The sequence below is a fragment of the Nomascus leucogenys genome, chromosome 8 (genome assembly GCF_006542625.1).
Source record: "Nomascus leucogenys isolate Asia chromosome 8, Asia_NLE_v1, whole genome shotgun sequence".
Lineage (NCBI taxonomy): Eukaryota > Metazoa > Chordata > Mammalia > Primates > Hylobatidae > Nomascus > Nomascus leucogenys.
Window position 1 is genome coordinate 51,174,061 of NC_044388.1, and position 20,888 is coordinate 51,194,948.

Below are 20,888 nucleotides of genomic sequence, written 5' to 3' on the forward strand. Positions count from 1 at the left end.
GGCGGAGGGCTGCGCCCTCCACCGCGCAACCTCGCGCACGCGCACCACGCTCGTCCCGCGACCCCTCACACAGGCGGTTCTCAGAGTCGGAAATGGACGCACGGCGGCTGGGGCGAATGGCCGCGGACTACATTTCCCGAAGTGCCGCGCGAGGTATTATCGGCGGTGATTGGGACAAACGGCCGCGGACTACACTTCCCTACATGCCGCGCGAGGCGCTGCCGCCGCCGGGGCAAACGGCCACGAACTACACTTCCCGACACGCCGCGCGAGGCGCTGCCAGCTGCCGGCCGAGGGCGGGCGGACGCGGGAGCTGCGGACGTGAGGCATGAGCGGCGCCCTCCCCCGGCCCGCGAGAGTCCTGCTGGCTCCCCGAGCGAGGGTCGCGCGGCGCGGGGCCTAGCGGAGGGCATCGGAGGCCTCGGCGTGCGCACGGGCTGCTGCGGCCGCGCCGGGCGCCGGGGAGGGCGGCGGCCGCCATGGAGGTGAGCGGGCCGGAAGACGACCCCTTCCTCTCGCAGATGCACCAGGTGCAGTGCCCTGTGTGCCAGCAGATGATGCCCGCCGCGCACATCAACTCGCACCTGGACCGCTGTCTGCTGCTCCACCCCGCGGGGCACGCGGAGCCCGCGGCCGGGTCGCACCGCGCCGGGGAGCGGGCCAAGGGGCCCTCGCCGCCCGGCGCCAAGAGACGGCGGCTGTCGGAGAGCTCGGCGCTGAAGCAGCCTGCCACCCCGACGGCAGCCGAGAGCAGCGAGGGCGAGGGCGAGGAGGGCGACGACGGCGGCGAGACCGAGAGCCGCGAGAGCTACGACGCGCCGCCCACGCCCAGCGGCGCCCGCCTCATCCCCGACTTCCCGGTGGCCCGCTCCAGCAGCCCCGGGAGGAAGGGGTCGGGGAAGAGGCCGACGGCCGCCGCCGCGGCGGGGAGCGCGTCTCCGCGCAGCTGGGACGAGGCGGAGGCGCAGGAGGAGGAGGAGGCCGTGGGCGATGGCGACGGGGACGCGGACGCGGACGGCGAGGACGACCCGGGGCACTGGGACGCGGACGCTGCCGAAGCCGCCACCGCCTTCGGGGCCAGCGGCGGGGGCCGCCCGCACCCCCGGGCGCTGGCGGCCGAGGAGATCCGACAGATGCTACAGGGCAAGCCGCTGGCCGACACGATGCGTCCTGACACACTGCAGGACTACTTCGGGCAGAGCAGGGCCGTGGGCCAGGATACCCTGCTGCGCTCGCTCCTGGAGACCAACGAAATCCCCTCGCTTATCCTGTGGGGGCCGCCAGGCTGCGGCAAGGTGAGTGCGGCCTTGGCCGCAGGGCTTCCGTAGTTTTCTCTGACGGTCGGAGAGCCGAGTGTGCTGCCCCCAAAGAAGCCGCCTGGCTCTCCTGGATAAGAGGGCCCAGGGGTGCAGACGCGGGCTGGGCTGGGGCAGTGCCTGATCCACAGGTGGAGTCTGTGATGGGTGTGAAAGGGGCACACACCCGCAGATTCGTAAGGCAGGCTTGCCGGGTTTTCGAAAGGACGATGTCTGTGAATCCACAGTTTTACAAGATAGGGACTCGTAGATTTGATCTGCCTTTATCTTCCGTCGGGTCTCCCCGCGCCCTCCCCAGACTTTGATTTAGTAACCGAATTCGCAAGGAATCAGCATGTTTAAATTGTAAAGAAACATTTGTAGATTCCGTTTGTACGTAATACGGTTTCAGCTTTGAAAAAAAAATCAAATTAATTCTGTTGTGCTTCCTTCCCTTTCCACTAGTTGTTGGTTTAACAGACTGGTATTTATTTATTCTTGAGAATATGTTTAACATTGTTATATTCTTGAGAATATATTTATTTTACTAAATATACTCAAGTATTTACAAAACTAACATAAAAACTTTTTCATCTGTAAGTCATTTTCATCCGGTATTTCCATAACTTTTCTCATAATGCTTTCTACTCTGGAGAAGAAACATCCGTGCATTTTGGTGTCCAGTTCTATGTCCATTCGTGAGGCGTCGGCGTTCCAGACGAGGGCAGTTAGGATATTGTGAGTCTAGAAAGCATGTCATTGGAAAAGCACTTGAGAAAAAATGGAGGAGGTGAGCCAGAAAACAGAGAAAGCTAAGAAGTGCTTAAATACAGGATGCTCTTTTATCCATAATAAGAGAGAAGAACCAGCATCAGGGAGGGAAAGGGAGAATTCAGGGGTCAAACTGTAAAGAGTTCTTGTAGCTTTGAGATTCAGACTCCTTTGCACACATGGCTTTTATGATTTTTCTCCTATTTTTCTTTCTAGCTTTATCTCCCACAACTTAACCACACCCCCTTTAACTCCAGTTCCTGGAATGAATTGCCCTTTTTGTGCCTTCTCGTTTGCACTCATGCCTTCCCTTTGGCCAGGAATAAACCACATCTATCCCAAATAACATTTTATGATGATGGTGGTTGAATTGTTGACCCCATTTAAGGAATTGAGCAGTATCATTCTTAGTAATTGTGAAGTCTTTACATGAGATCATGAGAATGGATAATCAGCTGTTGGTGGCCCCAGACAGCAAGAAGGTCCTTAGGGAGACGAGTGGGTGAGATCATTCCACCTACCAGATGCCAGGCAAGAGGTTTGGGTGGTCCAGGCTGCTCAGTGAGATGGGCGTTGGTCATTTGCAAGCCTAGGCATGTGTGACTTGCGAGCCTGATTCCAAAAGGCAGGCAGGCGGGGATTTCGTAAAGAAGCAGCCACAGAATGGGTGCTCTACAACTTTTAGAAAACAAAGTGCCACCTTTCCATTTAGGTGCAGATTTGTCCCATTCATTAAACAGTCTTCAGTTTTTCTTCTCATCCTTTAGTACTAATAACAATAACATTCATATTAATAACAGCATATACATATTTGTCAAGCACCCAAGAAGTGCTTTACTTGGGTCTCCTTGGTTTTCTAGTAATCGCTAATGTGACCACAGTGCTGCCCTTCATCTCCTACCAGAGTGAACATGCAGAAGTGGCCTGCAGTCATCTCAAATGCTAGGTCGATGCCATTGGTCTCAAGGCAAATGCTCCCTCACTCTCCTTTTCTCAGCTGTCCTGAGCTTCCAGTTCGGGCTGTGGTTCTGCGATGAGTTCTGTACCTAGATCCTTCCGTGCTGTCTTGGCTAGAGGAGGGAGAATTTTCTCTTTGGTGAGAGGTCACAGCTGTCACTCTGCTAAATCAAGACAGCCGCTCTTTACTGGGATTCCAGAGATCTTAAAGAGTCCCCCAAAAAGGAATCAAAGGTGGTTAGGGACAGAGGAGAAAAGGTCAGGATTAGCCTAAGGTTTAGCTACTTTACTGTTGTATTTATGATTTTTTTTTTGTTTTTTGTTTTTAAATGTACTGTGGTATTTTTTATTGTATCTGTGCTGCTAAGCATTCTTCAGAGTTCAAGTTGCTTGGTAAATAATGATGCTGCTTGTAGTAGTTCCCATGGGTGCTGGTCTCTGTGTCTTATCAGCTTTTCAAACTCCATGTATGTCATCTTTTCTAGACCACTCTGGCTCACATCATAGCCAACAACAGCAAGAAACATAGCATAAGGTTTGTGACATTATCTGCAACAAATGCCAAGACAAATGATGTGCGAGATGTCATAAAACAAGCTCAAAATGAAAAGAGCTTTTTCAAAAGGAAAACCATCCTTTTTATTGATGAGATTCATCGGTTCAATAAATCTCAGCAGGTATATTAACTTCCTTCTACCTTTTGGTCGTTGTGAACATCAAACAGAATATAAAGTATGTGAGATCACTATACAAATGCTAGAGACTTATTATGAGCTTTCTTTACAAAGAAGCATAGGCCTGTCAACCCATCTCCTTCAAGCCTATTTCCCCATACATTTCTTAGTGTTTTTTGGTAACAAGAAAATGCTTTCTCTATCTAATAAATGAAATGGTTGGTATATCCCTGAGCTATACATATCAGAAAAGCAGCTTTGAATCAAATGTCCAGTTTTAGAAATTTTTAATCTAAATACTAGGAGTCATTGTGAACAGTAAAATAATGATTTTAAGATCATTATTTTAATGGGTTTTTAAAAATTTCTTTAACTCTATTTTTATTTTCAAAATTAATCTGTTTTCTGTAACTCCAGGCTCTCTTCAAGGTAAATGTTGGAAGAGCTAATGATTACTGTTTATTTAAATGGCTTTCCGAAATAAAAGGACAGAAGCTATTTTTATAAACAAAGCCACTTAGGGATTTAAAAAAAGTAAACATTAACATTTTATCAGGCTGAGATCTGAGAGCTATACTCTAAATTAAAATAAATTTTTAGGCATAACTTTTAAAATATGTTTTTTTGCCACTTTTTAATCATATGTAGACTATTTCACAAAACTCTGAGCCTTTTTTGAACTTTTCGAATAAACAGACCCTTTTAAAGTTCTGACGGGATGTTAGCATTCTAGGTTTCATATTGGACCATTGACTCATCTTAGTATTTTTTCCCCATAAAACAGCATAATCACCAACTTCGTTAGGAGTAATAATAATATGATTGAGTACTTGCAGTGGAAGAAGATTCTGAAAGTGTTGTTTTTGTGTGTTCTTTCTTGTCTATAAATAAATAGCTGTTACATATAAGCTATGGGCCAGTTCAGCCTTTGGTAGAAGATGGTTTTCTGAGTAAAGAAATCATTTATGTTGAAACTAAGCTAGAATTCTACTTAAAGCTATTAGTCTACTAGCAAGAGATCAAGCTTAGACGGTCATTCCAGAAGGTGTGTTTCAGACTTAAAAGCAAGAATTGTACTCCCCCAAATATTGCATCCATATTCAATGAATATAAGGCTGCTGCTATTCCTGAACTCGAAAGATAAAAACGAGGAAAAGGAAGGAAGGGATAGCCAACTTACATAGGATTCTGCAGGTGGCTGTTGACTGGAATCACTGTTTTCTGTTTTCCTCCCATGATTAGGACACTTTCCTTCCTCACGTGGAATGTGGGACGATCACTCTGATTGGGGCAACCACTGAAAACCCTTCCTTCCAGGTCAACGCTGCTCTTCTGAGCCGCTGTCGAGTGATTGTTCTTGAGAAGCTTCCAGTAGAGGCAATGGTGACTATTTTAATGCGAGCGATCAACTCCCTGGGAATCCACGTCCTAGACTCTAGCCGTCCCACTGACCCTCTGAGCCACAGCAGCAACAGCAGCTCAGAGTAAGTTGACAGTGTGCAGCGTCCTGGGGGCACACACCTCCCAGAGAGTCTGGCAGGGGGCCAGAAAGGGCTCGGCATCAGTGAGGAGAGGGTGGGGACAGAGAAGAAATGTTGATCTGCCTGTAATGAAAATAAAAGAGGAGGGAAATGTTGGATTATACCTAACAAAGGTATCCCTGCAAACTTTAGGATGCATTTTCTAGCCTCTGATGTGTGTTTCTATAATTCTTCACGCTTTAACTTTGCTTTGTTGTTTTGGTTCTTGGGTGTTGCTTTTGTGCTTAGGCTTCTATGGGAAGCCTTATTGATGATTTGAAAGGCTTTATGTCCCTCATTGAATAGAACAAATAGATAGATACTTCCTAGACTTACCATACAACTCTTTTGAGCATTGTACTCATGTTTCAATTTCTTTTTAACCTGCAGTTTAGCATTTTGTTAAAAAAAAATCAAGTAAAAATTAATGTAACTTGTAACCTTAAAATTATGTAATCCTTTTTGCATACTTGAAAGTCAACTTCATGAAAGTAAAGGAATGTTAACTGAATATGACATTAGAGGCTGTCCCTATCATTTTAGTGACCTGTTTCTGCATCATGAGTACCACATGAGCTCATTAATGCACCGAGTATATATCATAGATAATCAATTGGATTTCTTGGGTCAGGGGTTTTCCGTTTTTTTATATTAGAACATATTCTTCAGATGGTATTTGTTCATATGTTAGCTGAAATACTGCCATGGAACATAATCTGGTCTGATGAGAGGCTGTTGCCCACCTCCTCCTGCTGTGGACTCTGCAGCTGCTCGTGCCTGCCCTGAGGCCAAGTTCTGGAGCCACTTTTCTGTGAGGATTAAAGTACAAGGCATAGTTTTAGGCTCAGGGTTTAGGTTTCAACAGGCTCTCCCTATGTGTCTGGCCCCATTTGCTCCTGTCTGAGATGGAGGAAGAATTCTGCTGTGTCTAATGAAAGCCTTGAAACATTTGTCCCGTGGACCACTGGGTAGGACAGAGTGGCCTCGTTTTGGAATACCACTGTGATGGGGATAGCCATTAGATCTGTGGCCACAAGCAGTGTGTGGGACCTGCTGGTATCAGCCGCATGGACTCATACTCAGAAGCCCTTTATATGGTGGGCATTTGTCAGAGCCTAAGGGGGCTGCCAGCTTCTCATATCTAGTACAGGTTGAGTATCCCAAATCTGAAATCCAAAATGCTCCCAAATCTAAAGCTTTTTGAGCACCTTCATGATGCTCAAAGGAAATGCTTATTGGAGCACTTCAGATTTCTGGATTTTGGGTGGCTCGTCTGTTAAGTATATGATGCAAATATCCTAAAATCAAAAAAATAGGAAATTCAGACCACTTCTGGTCCCAGGCACTTCAGATGTGGGATACTCATGTGTAGGTTTCCTGTAACAGAATTCTCATCACAGACGCATAGAACCACATGGTAAAGACAAATTGAAAGAAAAGGGGGGAAATCCTAACATGTTTCCTGTTTCTGTGTGTTCTTTGTTCTGTGTACTGGTTATCGTAATGTATCTGCAACTTAATATTCTGCATGTATACTTGTCTGGGGTGATTTTTATTGATTTCATGTCATCAGTTCATGAAATAGAACATGAAATCAATAATTAATATTGATGACATGAAGTCAATAATAATCAGTTGTTACTCAGATACCCCCAGGTTTTTTCACCTCTCCCCAGTCACTGCCATGCAGGAATTTAAATGAAATGAGAAAGGCGGCAGCCAAGGAGCTCATCCTTGTGAGAAGAATTTCTGTATTTTATTATTAAAAATCCTCAGGTGATTTGCAGGCACATTAAAGTTTAAGAAGATCAAGTGAAATAATTAAGATTTAGTTATTGAAACTGATATAAAAATGAGCTAGAGATTCTTAATCTGCTAAAATTGCTTTTCAGAGAAAACTTCCCATATCTGGTAAATGATTTACTATTTCCACTACCACTTGCTTAGAATTGATCTCAATTATATTTGCTATCTTGTGTCCCCTGCTTTCCTGGGAAGACTGTGAGGACAGGAGCTTGTCCTTGTTCATATCCCCAGCACGGTGCCTGGCACACGTTATGTGCTTGCTGAATTGTTTGGAAATGAATAATAATAATCCTAGCTTTCAATATGAGAAAAGTAGTTTAATATGTTTTGTATTATCCAGCATAAGGGATAATTACCCAGGTAGCAAGAGCCTTTTTCTTTAATACTATTGCCTTTTTCATCAGCAGCAAGCAGAGTAAAATGAAAGAATATTAAGCTTAAATCCATTAATTGGTCTACTTGTTAGCAATTCTAACAAGAAGTTAAGTTAGGAGATATCATAGGCCACAGAAAGAACTCTTACAAGTGATTTCCGAATACAAGTACCTGCCACCCCAACTGTCATGGATAATTAAGAGTGGATTGTGATGTCTTTTAGTTGTTTTAGGTAAAATTTTGCTTTCCAATCCCTGTTGACAGCTATATATACATCCTTGTGCATATAAATCAGATTTGGTGACACTAATCTAGTTGAAAGAAAAGACTTTTAACCCCATATACTTACTTTCTCTCTCCGGGAAGCTATTGGTGTGCATTTGTATTCTTGTGTCATGTTTTGGTGCCCTAGATAGCAACTAGAACATTTACAGAGAAGTCCCAGGCTGTTGAACTGCACGTGAGAGGAGGTGAGCAGGGCACTGGATTTGGAAACTAATCAAGCTGCCGCTTAGCCGTTCTTGATTGCACTTGAGGAATTGTGAGTTGTCACACAGTATACTCATGTAAGTGATAAATTCCCATTAAGGTGAAATAAGTGTTCTTTTTTTTTTTTTTTTTTTTTAAATTCCCTCTTGTAGTTATTATTCAGTCAAAATTGAAGCTCCTGTGTATGCTAGGCATTGGCTGCGAGTTGAAAAGCTTGTTCCTGTGCCTTTAGAGGGAGCGCAGCATGATGAAGGCTAGGGGAGCAGGTCCACTTCCAGTGCCACACTTATACGCCAAGTGCAGTGGGCGTAGAGAAGCAGCATTCAGATTATGTGAAATCCAGTATTTCACCTCCTAGATGAGGGGATGCAGAGTTGAGTTTTGAAGGATAAGCAGAATTTAACTGAGTGGAATAGGAAGCTCACTGTCGATGCCATAGTTGCTTTGGTTTGTGTGGCTAAGCAATGGTGTTCAGGTATTTTGCTCTCCCAAAAATATTTGGGTCACATGATACAAACAGTGAAGCATGCTATCTGCTCTGGTTTTGGAGGCCAGGAAAAAAAAGTCCATGATTCATGATACGAAGAATGAGCTTGTGCTGCTGAAAATGAAAAAGTAAGCTAGCATTTCATCATCCTGCACTACTTGCTGCTTTGAAGGAGTATAGATTCCTAGGTCATAGAATATATACATATTCAAAAACGCTCCCAAAGAATCAATTATTTGTGAACCAGATAGAGTATACAAGTCTTTGGAGATCAAGAGAGTGAAATGAGAAGCCATAACTGCCCTCTGCCTAGCTAGGCTGAGTTCCGAGAGGTGGTTGGAAGACTGACAGTGGCGTCTGTCCCTGGGTAAGGGCTGTGGCGTAACTGGGTGTGGGGCTTTAATCATCTGGAGAGGAGAGCCCCTGACAAGCTGGCCCTCAAACAAGGTGGCTATGGATTTTTTCTTTTTATAAAAGTTTAAATTGTCTTAAATAATCTTTTGTGCCATTGAATAGAAAGAAAGGTAGTAGAACTCCAGAATACAAGGTATTGGCCAGAATAAATGGTTGGTATAGAGTAGATTTCAATATTTTTATTTAAAACTTCTTAAAGTACATTAATATAGCACATTAACATAGCTGTTTTAATACAAGGGTGCGTTAAAATAATGCCATTAAAGCACCAGCAGCCAGAACCACAGATCTCATGGTCCTTGGATGCATTTCCTGTGGCTGCTGTAACAATTGCCACAAACTGGGTGGCTCAGAACACAGAGCTTTATCCTCACAGTTCTGAAAGCCAGAAGACCAAAATCAAGGTATCAACAAGGCCATGCTCTCATCCAGCATCTGATGGCTCTTGGCATTCCTTGGCTTAATGACCATGTCACTCCAGTCTCTACATCCATCTTCACATGGTGGCCTTCTTCTCTGTGTCCTTATGTCTTCTCTTTTTCTGTGTTTTGTAAGGACATTTGTGATTGGATTTAAAGTACACTCTAAATCCAGGATGATTTCATCTCGAGACCCTTAGTTACGTCTACAAAGACCCTATTTCCAAATAAAGTCACAGTCACAGGTTCCAGGGATTAGGACTTACATCTTTTGGGGTCACTATTCAACCCACTACAGACCCCTACCAAGTATAACGTAATTTGGAAAGACATGTGCCTCCATAGGATTAAACAGAAAGATGTCGTCATCTGAAATGTACCTTCTCTCTTTGTGGAGAAAGTAAGTTTTGTTTTGCTTTGCTTTCACTCTAATGTTACGGAAGCAGCAGCATCTGGGGCTCTCCCTTGAATATGTGCAGTTCTGGAGAGTATGCTGTTGCACAGTCTGATGAGGGTGATTCTCCCCACTGTTGATACCAATAGCGGTATTTGTCGAGTCTCATGACATGGCAGGCACTGCTCTAAGCATTCCACATGTCTTAATCTCATACAGTCCTCAATACAGCTCTGCAAAGTAGGTCCCATTACCTCCTATTTACTAGATGAGGAAACTGAGGCACAAAAAGGTTAAGTAACATGCCCAAGACCAACCAGCCTCAGTGTGATGGAGCCAGTGTTTAAGGCATGTCTCTGTCTTCTCAGTGACTTCAAGTGCTACAATGGGTGGAGGTGCCAAGTTTACAGAGGATGGACCCACTGCTCGGTTTTCCCATTCTGACTTTTCTCTCTTGGCACTTCTTTGTGTAAGAGCAGCAGGAGAGCCTTTTAACCAGATCTGCACATCACACTTCCCTGGGATACATTTTAGAAACATGCCTTGCCCAGGGTCTGTCCCTGGAGATTTGAGCTCAGTCTGTGGTAGGTAAGGTACATGTGGCTGTATTTGTATCTAACTTGATGCATATCCCTAGTTGAGAACCTCTACACAGCAATTATCACCCTGACCATGAAAGTTCTTTTTCCTTAGTGAAAGAGATTTGTGGGGTTTGGTTTGTAATTTAGAGAGGGAGAGTTTAACCAAGCCATGCATATTCTTTCGTTCTGCCTTGAAATAACAGGTACGTTTTTACTTACTACACTCCTTCTCCAACTTACACATCCAGCTGTCTAAGTAGTATCCTCCAAATTCCAGCATTACCCAATGTGTAGACAGCTTCAGGATTTAGGCACCTGGAATAAGAAAGAAGAGAGCTTCCTACATTCCTCTGTTAAGATTAAAGCCCTTCTCGTCAGTTGGAGAAGCCAAGCTCCATTAAGTCTGTTTTTATCTCTAGGTTTTGTTAACTAGAAATAGAATCTTTTCCAATGCATTTATTTTAAGCAATTTTCCCTTATTATGAATAGTGTTTTATTATAACAACATAATTTACTTCCTATTGTTTATTTCCATGTAGGATGTTACGACATTTTGGGCAGTCTATCCCCAGAATAGATTTCACCTCTTTTTATTGTATTCTACCTTTGGAAGGTTATTTTTAAATGCAAAACATTTTATAAATATATGCTTAATTTTAATATATGCTTAAATTTAAAAATAATTGTAAATTCTCTAGACTGGGAACACTCTTTCAAAATAGTTTGTGCAGCAGTTTGCTGAGGAATTTTGCCAATATCAGTACAACTATCCCTTCATCATTCTTGGTGTGAGTTCTCTCAGGGGCTTCCCATTCTAAGATCTCAAGGTATTTTAGTATATCTTACTTTGTTCTTCAGAACTTAGTAAATGGGAGTTCAAGATATACTGGGTGTTTAAGTGGAACCTTTCCCTGCTCAGTCTTCTTCACAGTGAATCCCCATTTTGTACTCTTCTTGTGTGATCATTGTGAGTGCTGTCAGCAGGTCCTGTATTATTTGGACAGAGTTGCTGACAGATTGATCTGGGCCTCGAAATACTTTCTTCTTTTGGACAGGGGTGAAATTTAAAATGTGGATTATACCCAAGGGGAGGAAGAAGAAGGGAGTGGCGGGAGCTCGGGTAGCTTTCGTTGTGGCAGCACCTCCATTCCCCATGACTCCAAACCAGAAGAGTGGAACCACTTGTACTTTGGTCGGGAGTTTAAAAGCCAAAGGAAGACCTTATTTTCCAACCACATAAAATACATAATCATTGCTAAAGACTTATTCACAGCATACTGTTCATAAATCTGTGGAGTAGACGGCTAGTTGGCTTCTCTCCTAATTAATAAGGCCTGCTTCCCTGTCTATATATGAGGACTAATGGAAATGAGGCAGTTTATACTAGTAAATACCATGGTATATAAGGTTGCCCATCTCGTCACTGTCCCAAGAGCACGCCATGCCCCTAAATACATACAAAAGACAAATTCATGGAGAAGGGATACATACCAAAATACTAACGTCAAGGTAGTCTAGCGGAAGGTGAATTTTCTCCCTTTATCTATTTTTAAAATTTAGTGTAAATTTCTTAAAAGTAAATGTTGACAGGTCTGAGTAGCTTGTTTTTCAAACAATTATTTAATGGTTAAGGATGTAAAACTATACAAAATATGGTCCCAATTTTTGTTTTGAAAGTTAGCTGTAAGGTTGATGGTTGCATGGTTGAGTGGGTCATAAATTCAACACTTGACACAGTAGCTTTCATTCTGCTGTGAAATAACAAGTACAGTTTTATCTCTCGGTGCTGGAAATATGGATTCTTTTTGTTTTCTCTATACTTTGCATATAATTTATAAGAAGTAAAGGTTTCACTCTGAGATTATGATGAAACTGAGTTTAGTCCATTTATTGTGCAAATATTGGATGCCTATCATCTACCAGGTCTGGGAATACAAAGAATAAAATATTCCTGTCCTTGAGGTGCTCTGCATGTAGTAGGGATGGAGAGATGATGAATGTAATGTAATCAACACACAATCCAACCCATGGTGCAGGATATAGGCTGGTTCAGTCCGTTAGGATCCACTGGGGCTCCTGCTTTGACTCCGTTTTCTTCCCTCAATTGTCCTGGAGGCTTTTTGTTGCTAGGCAGCTTTCCAAGGAGAGAGAATCCATTGTTTTTATTAGTTCTGAGGCGGAAATGAGATGCCCAAGCAGTTTCTGTTCTCCCTACCTGTCTTCCCACACAGGCTGAGTGCAGTAAGGGGCCGAGAGTGCACCCTTCCCTCTCAGGCATGTCACGTACTGCCACACCCCTCTGATGCTGGTCCTTCCGCATACATTTTCTTTAGTGTATGTTCTGTCCATCATTGTCTTCTAAATCGTCTTCCAGAAGACTTGCTAACTAATTTCTGGTTGAGAAGCGACCCACAGGCTTTACAGAGTGCCAGTGACATGGCCCCGGTGTTTGTTTTGTTGTTGTTCTGGTGAGGTCTGCTGAAGAGAAGGCTACCATCAGGAGAGAGGAAGATGGGTCTCCAGGCTGCACCGGTGGCTCTGGGGCCCAGGCAGTTGGCATGAGTGAGGAGAGAGTCATTTGTTGTAAAGCTGGGGCTGGCCAGTTGTCTTAGGTATGGTGAGAGACCCACAAGGAATAACTGGAAATCAACTTTGGTAAATAATGGGGGTGAGATGAGGCATCTTTAAGGCATTGGGAACAAATCCTTCCGTGAATGAAATGCAGATTGGTGTTATTTGGGTTACTCAGTGAGCAGAGTAGTGTCAGTGAGTGGGTGTATGCTGGGGAGTTCTGCATTGATCCAGCAGGCAAGCTGGGTCCCCTTCGGAAACCACCCCCGCCCCCGGCCCAGCCCCGTTGCTGCTTGTACATTGTTTTCCAGGTAGCTGGTTCGGACAGTCCTAATGGGCTTATTATTTACTGTAGATGTTCTCAGCTGAATGTTGATAATGACATGGGTGAACTGTAACTGAAAATTTTTATTTTTTTGCTTCACAAATGTGCAGCTAGCAGCTCAGCCAGGAATAATGTAAGACCCCACTAAGTCATGAAATGTGTTAGATGTCTTGTTTAACTCAACTAGGAATAGAAAATTTTACTGAGTCAGCCTTCTGATCATAGTTAGATCTTATTTATGAAGGTCCAAATTTAGAAATGTGACTGTAAGTTTTAGTCCTGATGTTCAGAGAGAAGCTAGGTGGCTTACTCAGGGTCTCATGGCTATGTACCAGCAGTCTGCTCGTCGCTTCCCAGGCTAATGACCTCTCTGCTACCCTGTGCGGATTTTGCATGATTAGTGCCCACTATGAGATGACCTACTGCAGCTTCCAAGATTCCCCAGGCCAAGATTCCTGAAACCTGCTTCTAGGACCTGCTGTGCTCAGAGTAACTAGGGACCCAATTTGTTGTTTTTAAAATGAAGGAATTGAACTGCATGATCTGGAACCCTTCAGAGCTAATATTCAGATGTAATGCTGACTCTCCCCTGTGTGGAAAGTGGTCTAAGCACGTCTGGCTCATCGGGATGTAGGCTGCATTTGGAACGTGTTTTCCATACACGGTAATGAGGTGCTAGCATTTCTAATAAAGTTTTCACTGTTCTGCAGGGTAGAACCAGAGAGACCACCTGTCAACAGTGACTTTCCAGGCCAGTCAGTGTCTGTTTCACACAAACTTAGATGTATGAACCTATGCAGTGAGATAACAGTCATAAGATACAGGGCGATAATGTGGTGACTTAGGAGACCTGGTCAGTTCGTAGTCTTGATGATGCTTAAGCACGTTGACAAAGGTGAGAATAAGAGGCAAAGGCCTTGAACTCTTCAGGGTCCTTGCCGAGAAGTGTGAGTTTCTAAGACATGTGCAGAACAAGAAGTATGCAGCCTGAGTGTGACCGTAACTAACCCTGGTTGTGTTTCAGGCCTGCCATGTTCATAGAGGATAAAGCAGTAGACACCCTGGCTTACCTCAGTGACGGTGATGCCCGAGCTGGGTTGAACGGACTGCAGCTGGCGGTGCTGGCTAGGTTAAGCTCTAGGAAGATGTTCTGTAAGAAGAGTGGGCAATCCTATTCTCCGAGTAGAGTTCTGATCACAGAGAATGACGTGAAGGAGGGCCTACAGCGATCCCACATTTTATATGACCGGGCAGGTAAGTAATTCACCTGTGGAAAGAGTGAAACTGTACGGAAAGAAGTGTGTGCACACATTCTCATTTCTGGAAGCCTGACTTTGAGCTGGGTCCAAAGCATTCCAGTGATTCTCAGGTGGATCTCCATGTTGGTATTAAGCCTTCCACACAGGGCTGACCTTTCCGAAGAGAGGCATGAAGCAGAAGCTGCCCTGTTGAGAATCTAGAGAAGTTTTGGGGTTGGAAGTGGCAGGCTGCACATTCACCTTAGAAGGTAGTTGGCTATTCCCCATCTTGCAGAATACAATCACCTTTGAAAGCGTGTGCGTTCACTTGACAGTGAATGTGTTTTGTGATCATTTACAATGGCAGTAAATAAAAAGAAGACTTTTGTCATAATGACTTATTAGTTTTAATTGAGAATTAAAATGCTTTATTTCTAGAGTCTATACTAAAAAATAAATTGTCATGGATCTTGAAGTTTTTATGTAGTAGCTTTTTCAAAAATTTAATTTTGCTGTGTGCACTTATCTGTTTGTGTAGAACTGCATTTACAGATAGCAGATTTGATACCAGCTCTTATTAAATCTGTGACCTAGCAATATTAAATGTCATTAGCACAGCACATTTGCATCTTCTTATAAAAGAAGTGGGAGATGAAGATAACATACTGTAGATGAGCAAACTTCTGCTGCTTGAGCATTTGTGGGACTCTGGATGGAATCATGTTGCAGTAACTGTGGAATATAATTTCCACACTTTTCAAAGCTCTGCCAGAAAAGGAAGCTGATAATTGAATGTTCCAGATCTCACGTAGGCTGTGCCACGTGACAACGGAGAGTCCTTACTGGTTAGAGAAGGGGTGGAGGGGCTTAAGAATGACTTTGGTTCCAGGCGCTGCCTCTTCGTGGGTGAGCACACTCGCTGCATGACCTTGGGGGACTGACTAAAGCTTTTTGGCTTTAGTGTGCCTCAGCTGATGGTAGCTCGGGGGTGTACATTAGCGCTAAGGACACACTGGCAAGCTGAATAAATAATCTTGTCTACATTGTGACGTGAATGTGCCTCAGCGGGGCCTGCTCAGATGGCTGGCTCTCCCTAGTGCTCTGGAGATGACGTGAATGCTGGCAAAGTCTGAAAAGCAACACGTTCTAGGTGTAGAGCCCCGCTTGACTTTTGGCCAAATAGAAAAAATGTAGGTATGAACAAGAAAAAGATTTTCAGACATTAAAAAAATCTCACCATGCCGGGATCTCCATCGTTTCTGAGGTGCAGCAGCAGCGGTCTCTCTCTCTTCTTGTAGGTGCCCCAAAGGATTTGCCTTGTTTTGATTGGAACGACTAGGACTGTTCTTTGACATTTTATCAGACTGTCAGTTGAGATTCGTATAATATGGCATTCACTAACACTCAGCCATTGAGTATTTTATAGGTGTATTCATTTTTTAAATTCTTAAAATAACTTTATGGAGATAGCTATTAATATTACCCACATTTTAAGGTAACAAAACATGCTTGCATTCACAAAGCAAGCGGTGAAACTGACCCGTAAATCCAGGTCTGACTGGTTCCCAAGACTGCCCTTCCCCCCATCCGCGTTTGCCTCCACACCAGCCTTGCCATGCTGTTACTGATCTCACCCATTACATCATGCTCCTGAGAGGGGTCACCCGTCCATGCACATACACACAGAGCGGATCTTGGAGGGGTTCAGTCCTAGGAATCCCACTTCCTGAGCCCCACATTGCAGAGCTCTGCACAGTGGGGATGACCTTGTCTATAGCTTGGAGCTGGGGGCGGTGGAGGCTGCCTAGTGCCACCGCCTTAAGAACCCCACATCCTATACATCTTCCCAGTATGAGCGTGCTCCCACACCCCCCCCCAGTGCAACATGTCTGCCCCACAGTGGATCCGCAGACACATAAATTTCATTCAGATCCTGGAGAAAGCTGCTTTTACAGGCTTTGCTCTATAAATAGGGATGGTGGAAGCATTGCCCTGGAAACCTGTTAGCTTATAATCTTGAGCCTTTTTATAGCTGGAGTGAGACAAAGACCCATCCCCAGAGTTGTTATTATTTTGTATATGTCACCTAGTACATAGTTACCCACTAGTAGGATCCAGTGATGTTTCTGCATCAGAGTGAAGGAATTTCTAAGAGAGCGAACTCTCTGCCATGCATTGGCATCGGGGTTCTATAGAAATCGTCAAATTTCAGGTTATAAAGCAGTATATAATAAAAGCAAACACTGAAGGTAACATAGAATAATACTAGTGTCTATCACTGATGCAAAAGAATCTTTCTACAGTGCCTGCTCTATGCCAGGCGTGTGTTATTTAATACAGCCCTGTGAGGTAAGTGGTCTCCTTTTTCCCATTTTACAGATGAGAAGCCTGAGGCACAGTGAGGATCAGGAGCTTGGGGGTCCAGCCCAGGCTGCCTGGTCCCAGAGCCTGTGCTCTTGGCTGTTACACTGGTGGTATTGCCCCTGGCATTGACAAAGTGGGAAAAGATGACTAACCTGTGTAGGGGGAGTTTAAATTTGACATAAAGTGGTGTGGGTAGTTTCTTCCAGCCCCCATGCCCGTGAGTTTAGCCAGGCCTGTTATCTGCTACCCTCTTCCCACCTTCCTCCACCCTGCAAAGGAGCAGAGTGTAGCCAGAGTGCCTGGGCCAGCAGGGTGAGGGAGTGGGCCAGAACCATGCAGACGTCATCCAGGACTCCCTCTCGGCCAGTGTCCATAGCACTCTGACTTCACCAGGAGAGCCCTGCACAGGAGACACTCAGTTCCTCCTCAGAAATCCGGTAGCTGGGTTGACCCATCCATCTGCCCTGGTTCTCAGAAACCACAATCACTCAGGCTGAGCCGTGGGTCCTGCAGCTCTTCCCCCTGTAGGAGGCCAGCATCTTCTGCTTGCTGTCGTCTCCACCTGCAGACCAACTGTCATCTTACTAGCGAGCTCAGCTGCCAGGATTTGTGACTGGCGCCAGTCGTATTGTGGACACAGGCTTATGCTGAGCACAGACCAGGTGCTCCTCTGGGAGGAGTGAGACTGGCAGGAACACCATCCTCTGCTTTCTCGTGAGGAAGGTGTCCCCTCCTTGAACTTACCTAAGGGACGATGGCCAGAGAATAGTGAAATGTGTGCAGGTGCCACTGCTTAGTTCCTGAGAACTGTTTAGCTGTCATTTTTTGCCCTTAAATATGCCTTTTTTTAAAGCACATTTCACTGATTTCATGTGAACCTAGGGTAAAAATGGGATAAGACCAGGCGGTGAGAGTGGGCTTCCGTACCTTCAGGGCGGGAGCTGGTTAGTCCATGTGTCGGTCCTTCTGGGACCCTGCCACACAGGTGTCCCCACACCAAGGCTGGTAGAAGGAGGTTTAAATGACCACAGGCTTCGGATATCAGAAAGGCAGCTGGAAATGACACTGAGGAACAGATGGGCTGTAACAGCTGCCCTTGCCACTTGGCTCTACATCCTCCCGGCTCCAACCAGGCCCACCATTGATTTTGCTCCAGTAGGTGGTGGGTCACAGGATGGAGCCAGAACGTAAGACTTGCCCTCCCTCCACTCTTGTCTCTGGCAAATCCACCCGCTGGGAGGACCACCTTTCCAAGTGAATGTCCCCTGCCTCCTGGCTCTGTGCTTGTGCGTGCACTCCATGTCGACGGCCACAGGTTTCTGCTGCAGCAGCCTCTTCCCCTGAACAATAGGACTGGGTCACTGAACAGGCTCCCCAGCCCCACAGAGAACGGCGCTGGGGCATGTCCTGGGATTAAGCCTGAGCAGCCAGTGCACCCCGCTCAGAGCACGGTTAAGGCAGCTGCGCAAACCTCTCCTCGGCATTCTCAGGGCCTTTATTTGTTCAGGCTTCCTGGAAGTCAGCTGGCGGAGGTGAAGATGGCTTGGGCGCCCCTCCTGTGAGCTCTGTGTGAGTGGTGCTCTTTGTGATGTCAGGTGAGGAACATTACAACTGCATCTCCGCCCTGCACAAGTCCATGCGGGGCTCAGACCAGAACGCCTCCCTCTACTGGCTGGCTCGCATGCTCGAGGGAGGAGAGGACCCGCTCTACGTGGCACGGAGGCTTGTCAGGTTTGCCAGCGAGGACATAGGTGAGTGTGATGGGAGGGTCCCGGAGCCCTGTGTCCGTGAGGGTGGGGAAATGGCTAACAGTTATGTCGTGGCTTTTTTTTTTTGGCAGGGCAGGGTGGGCGGGGGTAGCAGGAAGAATGTCTCGGCTATGTGAGACTGGCAGGAGAAGATAAGACTGTGCCTGAGCTCAGTCGTTTACTTCCTGGTGTATGTGCTTTTGAATGTTTATGTTCATAAAGTCACCATTTTCTGTTTCCTCTTCGGGAATGTTTTTACTAACATTAGTGGCTGTTCAGAGTATTGCAGTAGATGAGCTGCTTTTAACTTTGCTTTCAGTCAGGTGTTCAAGGTTTTCTTTGGACAGCTCCCAAGGTAGAAATGGAAGACTCTAGACACTATATGAAGAAAAAGATCAGGAAAGTTCTTCTCTTCTTTGGTCTTAGGGGATGTTTTGTTTTTAGTGTTTCCATCCTGGTGAATGTCTCCATAGCCTTCACTTCTTATGTTTGTTATACAGAGACTTATATTTTTCTAGATGTAGAGTTTTTATCCACAAGGAAACAGTTCTTAACACCACACAGGAACCACTCACTAAATATTTCTTGCGTAAGTTCATGTGATCAGAGACTAGAGCTAAGTCAGTCTGTTTTGCTACCTGGGATTGTTTTGGTCACCAAGTGTACGAGCAGTGGTGGTCTCTGGTCACCTGCACATAGGCCAGGAGGACAGTGTGTGTCATGACTGAAACTCTCCTTTGTCTCTGTGTGTGGCAGGTCTGGCAGACCCGTCTGCGTTAACACAAGCAGTTGCTGCCTACCAAGGCTGTCATTTTATAGGCATGCCCGAATGTGAGGTAAAGTAATCAGCTCAGTTCTTGCAAGTCACTTCTTTTCTCTCTTGTGCTCTGTCCTTTTGTAGATTTGAATAAGTGTCCCTCCTTCACCACTGGTGTATTGGGCCCACTGAATATGCTGCTTGGCTTTTGAATTCCAATTGTAGACTCTTAGACTCCTAGAGAGGGAAACCTTCTGTGTCAACGAGGTCATGTTTCAAACTGTCCTCAGGATTCTGGGGTTCAGAGCACATGCTCCATATTTTCCAGGGAGCAGAAAGGTTAAAGGAGCTGAACAGCAAGCCTCTGCAAGTTCGCCCCCAGAGCAGCTTCATATTCATCTCTTTTATATATTGGGGGCTTAAGAAAAATTCAATTTAGTAAAAAGTCCTTCAGTTAAAAAGAAAATGAAAACCACTCACCTGGTTTGCCTCTCACCTCCTGGGAATTTCTTCTGTCTGTCATAGGTGGTTATCCAGACTGTAGGTGCAAAAGGGGGATAATAAAAGCATGTGGGGATCTTCTCAGAATTACCTAGAGCTGTGTATCAGAAGGGGCTCTGCAGAACAGAAGCTCGGCATCTTGCTAGTAAAATGTGTCCTCTGTGTCATTGGTAGGTGCTTCTGGCCCAGTGTGTGGTCTACTTTGCCAGAGCCCCAAAGTCCATTGAGGTGTACAGCGCCTACAACAACGTCAAAGCCTGCCTGAGGAACCACCAGGGGCCGCTGCCCCCCGTGCCCCTGCACCTGAGGAACGCGCCCACTAGGCTGATGAAGGATTTGGGCTATGGCAAAGGCTACAAGTACAACCCCATGTACAGCGAGCCTGTGGATCAGGAGTACCTGCCTGAAGAGTTGAGGGGAGTAGATTTCTTCAAGCAGAGGAGGTGCTGACTCCTCAGGCCATGACAGCAGAAGGATGTTGCTTTTTTTAAGGGAGGGCCAGAAAGAAAGTAACTGGATTGCAAAGTTGGTTGCCTGGTGGAAGTTAGAACAGACCAACATTTTGTGCCAGAAATTTAAGAGTTTCATAGGTGGAGGCGCAGTTATTTCAACTAAATGTGTAACTTTGAAATTGTGTTCATTTGCACTCAGTGCAGCGGTTATGCTTATGAAAATATCTGGCGGCTTTGTGCAATGAATTAATGTTATAAGGAATTATCTATTTTGTCATAGTATTTAAGTCATAATGTCATTTCAGAATTCAGTTCTGTAGGAGTTTTTTTTCTTTAAAAAATGTATATTCTGGGTAGTTTTAATTGGTAAAAAAAAATGTAATTGTGATTTAATACTGCATAGTGTTTTGGGTATTTTTTTTATATGCAAAGGTCTTATGAGCCAATAAAACTATTTCAAAGTACTCTTCGATTCTGTCATGGTTTTCCCGCCTGGATGCTAGATACCAGCGTTGTCACCATTGCATTTGGTGGGTGGATACTGGGAAGGAGAAATCACCAGATGGGAAGAACAGGGAGCTTAGTTAAGAAGTCAGTGTTACCTTGTTGAAAGTTAGCTCTGATCTCTTTAAAGGAATCCATACAGGAATTATTCTTTCAATGGCTTGTAGAAGACTCCGGTAGTCCCGTGCCCATCCCTCCCCACTTGTCCTGGTTTCTTCTTGCAGCTCCATATTTCTAAACAGTCAT

General features: G+C 45.0%; 1 protein-coding gene across 1 annotated transcript; it reads left to right on the top strand.

Moving 5' to 3' along the window:
* Window positions 1-200: 200 nt before the first annotated feature.
* WRNIP1 (WRN helicase interacting protein 1) lies at window positions 201-20,602 on the top strand. The gene is made up of 7 exons (XM_003272188.4): window positions 201-1,295; window positions 3,509-3,700; window positions 4,940-5,181; window positions 14,103-14,332; window positions 18,276-18,431; window positions 19,185-19,264; window positions 19,861-20,602. Exons 1-7 carry the CDS (start codon window positions 480-482, stop codon window positions 20,134-20,136), a joined length of 1,992 nt encoding a protein of 663 aa, XP_003272236.2. The 5' UTR covers window positions 201-479; the 3' UTR covers window positions 20,137-20,602.
* Window positions 20,603-20,888: the final 286 nt, after the last annotated feature.